Raw genomic sequence first — 11263 nt, forward strand, 5'->3', positions numbered from 1 at the left:
GCTTGATAAAGATGCTTTCCTAAATTACACCTAGTTGGGATAAATGCTAAAGTAAACCTTAGAAAATTTTAGCACATACATGTTTGGGGATTATCTCTAACAATACTTATATAATATTAACTTTTGTTAAAAAGTTAGATATGACTAGTCTCATGTTAAATTTCATTCCTCATGAACACTCTCACTATATATATATATATATATATATATATATGCAAATTCTAAAGCCTCATCTTTACCAAATTTTAAATAAGCAAAAACACTTTAAAAAAACTTTGAAAAAAGTACCACTATATAATACATTCACAAAATTGAAATAATTTTGAATCCTACACTTTCAACAAATGACATATTCCCCTACTATTATAGTTTTCAACCAAACTTGTCACCTTCACAAACTACTACTGTGAATGGTCTTCTTTTTTACCTTTTTTTTTTTTTAAATCCTTACAAAGGCTTCATTTGTATTCCAACACTTGCCTTGTTGGAGATACTCTAGACATTATGACAAGTAGGCTCGTTCTTTGTTATTACTATGTTGGCAAGCATACAAAATTGAACTTTTACTAAGACATAACATTTTTTCAAATAGAGCACCCACTTTGCATGGCCTATTGGACATGATGTAGAGAACACAAATTTGTTTAGTCTTATGTAAGTCCATTGCTTGGCATCACAAGAGTGAGAATGAAACATCATGTTATTGATGTACATGCACCAATCTCTTGTTGACTACAATAAAGTTGGCTCTCTGTCCTTGAATCATTGACCATGTCTTCTTTCTTTGGTTTAGAAGGGATATACTGAAACGTAGGGGTAGATTTAACACACAAGCACAATCACTCTGTGCTAGCATGATAGTCCCCATACTATGGCTGCCTGCCAAAGCTGAAACTTGAAGCCTTAAGAGGGCATCAAAGCCGCCCTTCAAACCTTCTAGAGAAGGCCTCTTAGAATACAGGGTTCCACTATTTTGAATTTCTATATATTAGTTATAGTTAATTTCTGAAAATCAAGCTAGTTTATGGCCTTCATCTTGAAGGTTAGGATAGGCCCTCAGCCCTGTTGCCTGCTATAAACCCTTCATGTAGCAGTACAGGGCCTGCTATAAACCCTTCATGTAGGATGCTGTTGAGCTCCTGCAAGCTTTGGAGACAAGAATCCAAGCAATGTTCGCTGTTTGCCGAAGTCCTTAAGTTTCTTACTCGAGACGGGGGCATCTGTGAAGCCTTTGCGCTTGGGTACATCATTGTGCTGTAAGTATCAAAGCTAAGATTAGATCCGATTGCTCGATCAGGATTTCACTGTTTCCCCCCATGTATTGGACTTCAAAATTGATTACCTTCTGTACTCGTATGTCCACGCCTGCTATAAACCCTTCATGTAGCAGTCAAGGGAGGATGCTGTTGAGCTCCTGCAAGCTTTGGAGACAAGAATCCAAGCAGTGTTCGCTGTTTGCCGAAATCCTTAAGTTTCTTACTCGAGACGGGGGCATCTGTGAAGCCTTTGCGCTTGGGTACATCATTGTGCTGTAAGTATCAAAGCTAAGATTAGATCCGATTGCTCGATCAGGATTTCACTGTTCCCCCCCATATATTGGACTTCAAAATTGATTACCTTCTGTACTCGTATGTCCACATTAGAAGAGCTGTTTGTAGTTGACAATGGCTGAAGTTCATTGGAGACCAAAGGCCATCCCCCTTTGCCAGTCTGCTAAACCACAGATTTATGGTGAAAGTGTAGAATTGTTCTTTTTTTTATCATAAGCCAAGTTTGTTATAAAAAAATTTAACCCAACACACTCTTTATTTCAGTGGCGGAGAGGTGAGTCAAGAACTCTCGTCCCATTGATGGTGGCCTACGCCAAGTTTATAGCTTAGGAGCACAAAACTTAAAATTACCTTCTGATGCATGGAAAGCCCAGCTTGCACAGCTTGCTTGGGGGGCCATGATGGTACAGGCCCATTCTCTTTCCCAGGTGCCCTGATCTTGGATGTCTGAATGGATGGAAGGCTAGCTTCTACAGTATCCTGGGATTTTTACTTAAAAAGAGAGTCAGATGCCATCTTGAAATTGGTGTCCAAACACAAAACAAAAAAAAAACCAGTTTGGTTACTACTGGTACCTTTGCTTGTAAGTCTTGTTGCAAACAAGCATCATTTTCTGTGGTAGTAGTGGTGATTGAATGACCTTTTCCAGGTCGAGCCATCCAGTGACTCCTGAAGAGATGTTTTGTTGACGATTTTTTAAAGCCGCTTCTCTGAAAATTGTCATCGTCGCTACCTTCGGAGCTTGTGTTGGGAACCTCCATAACCTCCTTAGAGTGCTGGTACCCATTTTTCCCATCATATTTGGATCCAGTTGCAAGGGGCGGCACTGAGCACGTGGTAGAGATGGTCTGCTTTTTGCTAGTTTTCATCAATTTTCTGCTGGACAATGCAATGGAATTGAAATCGGAAAGCTGCACTATTGATTGCTTTGATTGGGTCACTCCTTCAGCTTCTGAAAGACACCGTTGCAAAATCACTGTCCCATCTTGCGGGTGCATTCCTGAGGCTTGGCTGGGATTACTCACTCTGCACCAAAGAAAAATTTTCAAAATCCAGCAATTGTCCAGGTTGGAAATCACATCTTGTCAACAATTAACATTTAATCTTGCCTCAACTCGGGGAATCCTGTTGGCACAGCTTTCTTTGGTGCTTCTTTCTTGAGCCTGCCATTTCTACCTAAAGGACTTTGTAGAGCTTGGATGAGTTTTTTCAGCCTTGATGCTAGGACAGAATCATGTGGCCATGCCTCCCCCTCGTCTAGTCCAGTTTCTGTTGGATTTTCTATTCCATCTGTTGCTGCAGATGGAGGCACGCAATTCTGCATTGCAAACCAATACTTTAGCCAAGAAACATAGAAAGATATCCAAATATGCAGCTCGTTCACAAGCTTGGAACAAGCCTTCTTGAAACATATTAAATGCACCTCAAGTTGTGGACCTCCCCTCTTTGGAATGTTGGTCTTGAGCAATTCCACTCTCGAAGAAAAGCAGAGAGATGAGTCTTCCCTGTGAAGTTGAAAATGTCAAACAGTCGAGACTTTTTAAACAGACAAATAGTCTCCCCTAATGCTGTAGTTACGAACAGCTCTACAGGTTACAACCATCTCACCTAATTTTATGGAAATCCCGATGTCCATGCCTATGTGCACCCAAAAGTAAGTCTGCATCTTCAGCTTCACCCCACCAATTCGGCAGCTTCTTAGTCCTGTATGAAACCGTTACAAGCATCAAGATCTATGGAGCTACATCTTCATGAGACATGATGATGATTAACAAGGAGACAAATGCACTTTGTATCTTGCACTTTAATTTCATGGATTCTTCAAGCCTGCAAGTTGGAGGCCAGTGACTGCAAAATTCTCTTACCTCAGATTTTACTTTTTTAAGCATGAACAAAGGGAGCAGCGGAATTCTGACACTTTAAGCTCAAAACAATTGTGGGAAAAAAATTTGTTTCAGACCGAAATGACAAACTCAAATCACAGTGAAGTAATTTTATAAGAGACCTTTACCTCGGAACATGTGGTGGTGGTATTTTTCCATCACATAAAGCTTTGGCCAACGTTTCTCGTTCGTGAACTGTTTGCAAGTATCTGATTGACAAGGTACATTTAGTTACTGCTTGAAACCTATTTCCTTAGTGGAAATACATTGAAAATATGTTTTTTGTAAAACATATTTCAATGTATTTCCTTAGTGGAAATACATTGAAAATATGTTTTTTGTAAAACAACTTGCTAGAGCCAGAATTTCTGTTATACTTTCCTATTGAGAACTTGGGATTTATATCCTCTCCTAAAATGCATGTCCATGTATGTTCCACCTAGACATGTCCGGGCACAGAGCAGGGATGTAAGGGCACATCAGGGATGCTTGAAAGTACAGAGCAACAGCTCATGCAGGATGGTGCAAATTTATTTCTCAAAGGAAACCTGGAATAGCCTCTAAGCAGCATGGCACTATCACAGCCCTTGACATAAAAAACCATATACACCTTCCAACAATTATACTCTGGATTATCGAGGGATTATCTTCTTACAAGTCTAGCAAGTAAAAAGGTGGCCTTTGCATTTTCTTTTTACCTCCTACGATTCTACTTAAGTAGACCACTAAAAATCCATGAGTAAGTTACTTTGGTCAGCCAAATGGATAGTATGGACTCCACATCTTTTCAAAAGTCGGGAGAGAAAGTATGGCTACAACTGCAAATTCCACCATCTTTTCTCTTGAAAATTTAAATTAGTCCAGTTAAGAAGAGTGTTTAGTCTTGAATGTTATTACCTTGTAGCCTTCTTTTGCAGCCTACTCATGAAAGATTGAGAACACAAGGCTTTCTGTGCATAAGGAGGAAACATGGGCATGTTTGCACTGGAAGCACCAAACGCTGAGTTCTCGTCTCCATTCTTTGAAGTTTTCAAATCTTCACCTTGTTGCTTTGTATGCATCCCAGTAGAAGTATTAACACCATTTGGACTTGGAGAAAAATCCTTGAAAGTGCTAGCAATCCATCCACCTGTTTTAAGTGGACATGAATTACCCCCATACTGAGAAAGTGGATCATTCTCAAGTTTGTGGATTTTGGAATGAACCTCAGCATTTGCATCCGAGGATTTAGGATGTGAATCAGTGTGCACCACTGCATTCTTAACCCGAAAATAGTGGCATAACTGAATCAACACCTCACACAGTTGTTGCACTTCTTCAATACCATGATGTTCCAATCCAGCTTCCACCATTATTTGCTCTGCTCAACAACAGCACCACATGGTGAAGTTAGGTACAGAATTCAGACCATCGAATAGAGCAGCAATTTACAATAGCGGAGTACTGCAGTACATGGCATTGACCTGTGCGGTTTGCACCAAGCTGAACCAGGAAGTTCTCAAGCTGTTTGAGTTCCTTCTCAGACCATTGCTTCACACAATCAGAAGTCTCTGGATCCTGTAATTTTTTTTTTCTTTTAGAATGGTATCTACCTTTTGGGTTTTCACAGCCCTCATCAGAAGACTCTGACTCTTGATCCGAGGTTCCGTGCTTGTCTCTGTAGTTTATCTTCAATCTTTTGCGTGGACCACTTGAAGTTTGCACTTGCTTGTCAACATTCAGGGCAGTAAAACAAGCCTCAGGAAGTAAGTCTTGCCAGAATTGCTTAGGGCATCCATCAGAATCTGGATTCTCGTCAAACACAGAATCAACCTCAGGATTGGAGATGAAGGTGGCAACTGAAAATGTATTGTTACCACGCCTGAATGTAAACGGTTATAAAAATCAGCAGGAGACTTGACATGGGATTTACTGTTTAGATAAACATTTGGCCCGAACAACTAAATCCAAACAAATCTTCTATTGTTTTCTCTCTCTCTCTCTCTCTCTCTCTCTCTCTCTCTCTCTCTCTCTCTCTCTCTCTCTCTCTCTAGATTAGCAATTTATGTGCACCAGACTCCTAACTAAGAGATCCCGGATCCCGGGTTCAAATCCATTTCATGCAATTTATCATTATGTGTTATGTGGATCATATCTGTGGTCCACCAGCTTGTCTGTGATGTTAAAAGACCCCTCTCTCTCTCTCTCTCTCATATTTCATGTTTGTCCAATTATTTATGGATCATATGCACTCACAGACCCTTTGGGTCTTTTGTAGACGCATGCAATCTTTCTTTCTCTCTCAAGTGGGGAGGATGATGGGGAGTTAGATTAAGTAGAGTCCCTCTAAGTCTAACTCTCTAAGTCTAACTCTCTCTTTCTGTGCTTCAGACAAGGCAGGGTTGTCAAGACTAACAACACTTGATTGAAGAATGATGGATATACCCGCCAATAAGACGTTTCTCTGTTCGACTTTCAAGAATTTGTTCAATGTTCTGAGCATGAAATGCAGCAGCTTCAGCCTCTCCATCTTCCTGCACTTGAAAAATTACTAGTCAACATCAAATCATTTCAAGTCTAAAAGAGAAGCAGCTGATAAGAAAGAATGCTACCTTCAGTATGCTGTAAGCTCCTCTTTTCAGCAGGTTCTCAATGTTTTTATTGTGTTCATTGTCAGGATTTACTCCTTGCATGCTACCCAAGATGGCCTCATCAAGGCCATACTTTCGTGAAGAGCACTCAAAGAGGTGCTGTTCGTATGTATTTCTTGTTATAAGCCTGTAAATCCTCACATCCTTTTTTTGGCCAATTCTACAAGAAGAGATCAACAAAGGCAAATCAGGCCTTACAAGTTTAAATTTGGTCACTGATATTGTAGATGAATGAATCCTTTCAAAACATGTCAGTTTACCTATACTATCTATGAGATTTGGACCTGTCTAATAATAAATAAATATCATTGATGAATGCATTCTTTTCAAAACATATCAGATTATCTGAGAAGTCATGGAGATTATATGTATGAGAATTAAAACACTTTGGACCTGTCTAGCAATATGGAAGTCAAATGTTGATCAAAGGCCTAAGACATACCAAAACAAGGCATTGGCCCTTGGACCTGCATTGCATGTCTAAGAATCGGCCTGTTTTAAGGTCACGAGAGTATGCCCTGCTAGCTGGCAGAGTAAAGTAACTATAAGTTTACTTATGGAATAAAAACTTCACCTATGACAGCGAGCCATGGCTTGAAGATCATTTTGAGGATTCCAGTCAGAATCGTAGATAATGCAAGTGTCGGCCTGCAAATTCACGTCATTCAGATATTTGCTAGTGGAGGTGTCGCCAAAGCTAGACTACAATATCAATGCTTGCATATAGATGTGTTCTTACACACATACAGCGGTCAAGGTTATGCCCAGTCCTCCAGCACGAGTGCTCAGCAGGAATAAGAAGGTGTCACTGTCTTTAGCTGAGTATCTATCAATGGCAGCCTGAGAATATAATTTGAGTGCATTGATTAGAATAGAGAGTGAATGTTTGAGACATAGACCTTGTCAATCATCATGGAAAATAACCTGCCGATCAGTGCCACGGACAGATCCATCAATTCGCTCATATGTGAAGTCTTTTGAGATAAGGTAATCCTCCAAGAGATCCAGCATGATGGCAAACTGTTGTCAGCATGTAGAGCATGAATTCATGAGACAATTCAGCTCACTACATGCTGAGAGTATGGAAGTTGTATACTACCTGAGAAAACAGTAAAACCCTATGGCCTGCATTCTTAAGCATTGGTAATAGCTTCTCCAAAAGCATCATCTTTCCGGAAGAGAGCCAAAGTGCTTTTGAAGAATCGTTTACATCCTGTTGCAAAATGATGTTAACAATTTTGAGCACTTGGGAAACAAGGCACTTTGGCTAAATCCCATTTAAAAGTGCAAATCTAAAAGAGCTCACATTTAAGAGATTGCCATTGTTTAGTTTCATTTTCAAATTCAAATCTTCCTGCAACCCATTACAGAGAAAAGGATGGTTGCAGAGTTTTCGAAGCTCCATTGCCTGACAAAACATCATCGAGCTTCTAAATGGATTCTTTACAGATGTTGAGAAACTTGAACCAAAATAATACGTTAATACACAAGAAAAATTCAAATTCTTTATGACAACTTTCAGGCACAGAGTTTCTAGCAAACATACCACATTTCGAAGGTTTGGAATATTGCTTGTTTGGGAGCCCTTTAACAGATCTGAAATTCTGTTCTCGAGGATTGCTCTGTAGTAGCATCGCTGGTCCTTGGTAAGTTCCACCCAAATTATAGTCTGAAATTACATGGAAAATGACAATTTAAGATATCAAAGCAACAACTTATATTCTTACTCATTCCAAGAGTGCAAATTCGGATTAATAATGCAACAGCGTCAATGTAAATATGGCCCAGAGAAACTTGACATGCCTCTTCTTTTAGAGGGATGCTCTTTTCAACGTCTTCCTTCAAACGTCGAAGAAGCCGAGGTTTCAATACGTTCTCTTGCAAATCTCTGACCTGGGAGTTTACGAGGAATGGCCAGGGGAATGATTTCAGAAATACCCAAACTTTCTAAATTGTTGTTACGAAGTTAGCCTGTTTTGTTTCTCCTTTACTTTATTCACTTGGAACCCCCCCCCCACCACCCAAAAAAAAAAAGAGAGAGAGAGAGAGGAAGTTATCCACGATTCCAAAAAATAGATTATACGAGCATGCACACCTGCTGTGCGTTTTTAAGATCGCCGTACTTGAGGAGAAAGTCTTCCTCCGAGCAGAATTTTTCGGGATCCAACAAGTTCAAAAGGCTACTGCAAAGGCTCAAATTCAACCAAATATTGAAATGAGTTTCTCAGCAGTCTGACTATTCAGTCAGGAATTGCAATCGATGATGAAATGCTAGCAAATTTGGACAAACAGAAACACTTACAAAATTTCTTTTGTATTGTTCTGGACGGGTGTTCCTGTAAGAAGCAACAAGCCTCCTTTCCTGACACTAAGTTGCTTGAGAGAGCGAGTTGTTTTGGAGTCCTTGGATTTCAACCTGGCATCCAATATTCTTACTTGCAGTCAATGGAGACCCCAGGGAATTATGCAGGAACTGATTTATGGATAAGAATGAGTTGCACGCATTCTAACCTGTGCGCTTCATCGACAACTATGTAGCGCCATTCTTGTTTAGAAAGGAATGCTTGGTCTTTCATCAACATCTCGAAACTCGTAAGCAGAATCTGAGCGCAAAAGTTAACAGTAAGAGGTGAGCAATTGTAGCGCAAAAGTTAACAGTAAGAGGTGAATGATTGAAGCGATGTTAAAGATGACGCAATGACATGTTCAGCAGCAATAACCCTTCTTACATTGAATTTGATCTGATGAGTCCTTGGGTAGAAGAATTCGTATTCCTTTATTATGTCCCGGTCTTCAGCGCTCCCCGAAAAGACAACACAGTTCATGTCGGTTAAAGACTCCACTTCTCTTTGCCAGTGTCCTAAGGTTGAAACAGGTGCTATGACCAAGAAAGGCCCCTTAATCTTCCTCTTCGTACGAAGATTCTGCAGCATGGAAACAGCCTGCAGCAAAAACTCACCACCACAATGTCGTGGCATCAGAAACTTGGACCCTTCAGCTAGACCGCGAGAAGTTAAACGCTGCAAAAGCAAGTAAGGGTAGTCAGACACACTCGAAAAAATGCTAGCCAGAGGCATACACACCTGCATGGTTTTTCCAAGCCCCATTTCATCCGCAAGTATGCAGTTGACATTGCTCTGGAAATTATGGTCCATCCAAGCCAACCCCTTCTCCTGGTAGTCCCGGAGCTCTCGACCATCTCTAAAGAGCAGTTTCCCGCTGCTGGTGGGTGCGGCCCTTGAGCTGGAGTGAATCCATAGGAAGCGATCAACGGCCGCCTGATCGTCTCCGGAGGTAAGGTCCTCTTGGAGCTCCCATGTGGCCTCGGTGTAAGGCAGCGCACACCATTTGACCAGGTAATACCTCCTTCCACCCCTTCGCTCCTCCTGGGCGACAATTCTGTCCACTCGCAGGTACAATGGATCAAAAGCAGGGGCATCCTCTCTGTCTCCCGGGTTCCCATCCGTTCGCTGCAGTTCGTCCATTTTTCTGACGAAGTTCCGGAGCAGCTGAGGGCATTTCGCTCGCAACAGAGCTTCTGTTACCATGGCCACGCTCCTGTAGCTTTTCCCATGTTCTTTGACAGAGTACACTGCCGAATCTCTATTTCGATTCCGGACGCCAAGAATTCTCTCCACATGCCCTAAGCGTTTTATCACACCACTGGTACTTATACCTTCGCAGATGCGCAGCCCATACGCATCCACTTCAAGCTTTGGAGAAGTGCGCTGATCAGCATCTTGAACATCTCTCGGGATACTTGCACTAGGAGCCTTGAGAGTTTCATCTTCATCTAAGGAACCTTGGCTCTCCCGAAGCAACTTTGGAGCACAATCTTTTTTTGAGAGCACCCTCTTCGATTTTCGAGTGGGTGCACAAGCAGCCGTCTCCTCAGAAGAGACTGAGTGTTGAGACAAACCATCTGTTGAAGGATTCCCTTTGCCTTTCTCGGGTAAGGAGGGGACTTTCACTAGTCGCCGTCGACCAGGCACCAGGGTTTTCTGCATCTCCGCTCCTTTTACCTCTTTTTTGAGAGAAAAAGAGGAGAAATCAGGAGCACCTTGTGAGCGCTGAGCAGAGGAGGAATGTGGTCTATTCGAGCGGCCACCGTCTTCAGAGCCGCTGTCGCTTGCAGAAGAGGAAAGCTCCTTGTAGCTTTTCCTCACGAATCGGCTGCGGTTTCTCTTCACTTCCAAAGCCATCCCTTTCCTCTGCGACACGCCTGAATCAACAAAGTCTTCGTCGCTATCATCATCCACTGGCTTCATAGGCGACAAGCAGCAGGCAGCAATGGTGTTGTCAATGTTAGGCTGCGCAAATCGCAGCAGAGCGCCTGCGATAGGATTCTCCGGCTTGGGACTGGCCATGGACTGCGAGCGCGAAACTTGCACTTTGCGCCTCCGTTGATTCATCACTAGAATGCTCTCCGAAGCACTCGTTTCTTGTGAGACCTCTTCTTCATCGCTGTCTGAAGCGTATTTCACGCTTTGTGCTCTTTGGCGGAGCTTCATTGCAAGAATGCGGGCAAGCGATGTGCAGCAGAAGTGCAGGCTTCTGATTATGGGCCGATGATGGAGATGACACTTAGAAGAGGGAAAAACCCTTGCGAGGCGACGCAACGCAAAACGGGGAAGCTGCGGAATCAATCAGGAGGTCAAATACATGCTTGAGGGCGTGCAGCCAGCCAGCCCTAGAAGCAGAGGTGAAGATGCAGAACAAAGTCTATAGAAAATAATGAAGCTTCGAAATTTCACTTTGAATGAAACATGAACTTTTGGCGCCAAAACAGACGCCAACACGACGAGTGTTCACATCTTTAGGCCTGGACCCCGGTTCACACAGGGGTGGCGGGCGCGTCCCATTGTCCGCCCAGAAAAGTCTACTCTTTTCCTTCCACAACTGTGACGTGGATCTTTCTCCAACCCTTTTTCGCCATATCAGCCCTCGCCGTCGCGTCTTTGTGAACCCAACCTTGGGCCTACAAGTACCTTACAATTTACAATGTACACTTTCAAGCCTCGCACTCCTAATAGCCACATCACACCACTCACTTCACGGGCATCTCTAAATTCAACAAGGAGTGTTAGACATTGCTCTGTTTATGGATTTGTACCACCATTGGATGGCCCCCTTAAATTCACAACAGTGTAATCGGCCGCTCTACTACCGTTCTGTCACCGCATCCTTTGCTTTTACCTCC

General features: G+C 42.3%; 1 protein-coding gene across 1 annotated transcript; it reads right to left on the reverse strand.

Annotated features, from left to right (window-relative positions):
- Positions 1-455: 455 nt before the first annotated feature.
- On the reverse strand, positions 456-10589 carry LOC147619109 (uncharacterized). Its single transcript, XM_086774415.1, has 25 exons — positions 9147-10589; positions 8793-9005; positions 8575-8666; positions 8366-8479; positions 8159-8246; positions 7867-7956; positions 7610-7732; positions 7370-7471; positions 7163-7276; positions 6988-7083; positions 6811-6903; positions 6638-6711; positions 6025-6223; positions 5858-5946; positions 4897-5294; positions 4331-4793; positions 3562-3642; positions 3159-3254; positions 2974-3055; positions 2660-2868; positions 2126-2576; positions 1902-2030; positions 1618-1713; positions 1383-1529; positions 456-1254 (listed from the first exon to the last, which is right to left on the reverse strand). Exons 1-25 carry the CDS (start codon positions 10572-10574, stop codon positions 1117-1119), a joined length of 5205 nt encoding a protein of 1734 aa, XP_086630541.1. The 5' UTR covers positions 10575-10589; the 3' UTR covers positions 456-1116.
- Between the last annotated feature and the right edge of the window lie 674 nt (positions 10590-11263).

Source organism: Cibotium barometz, chromosome 34 (assembly GCF_041138505.1).
Source record: "Cibotium barometz isolate CiBa-2024 chromosome 34, ASM4113850v1, whole genome shotgun sequence".
In the NCBI taxonomy this organism is placed as follows: Eukaryota; Viridiplantae; Streptophyta; class Polypodiopsida; order Cyatheales; family Cibotiaceae; genus Cibotium; species Cibotium barometz.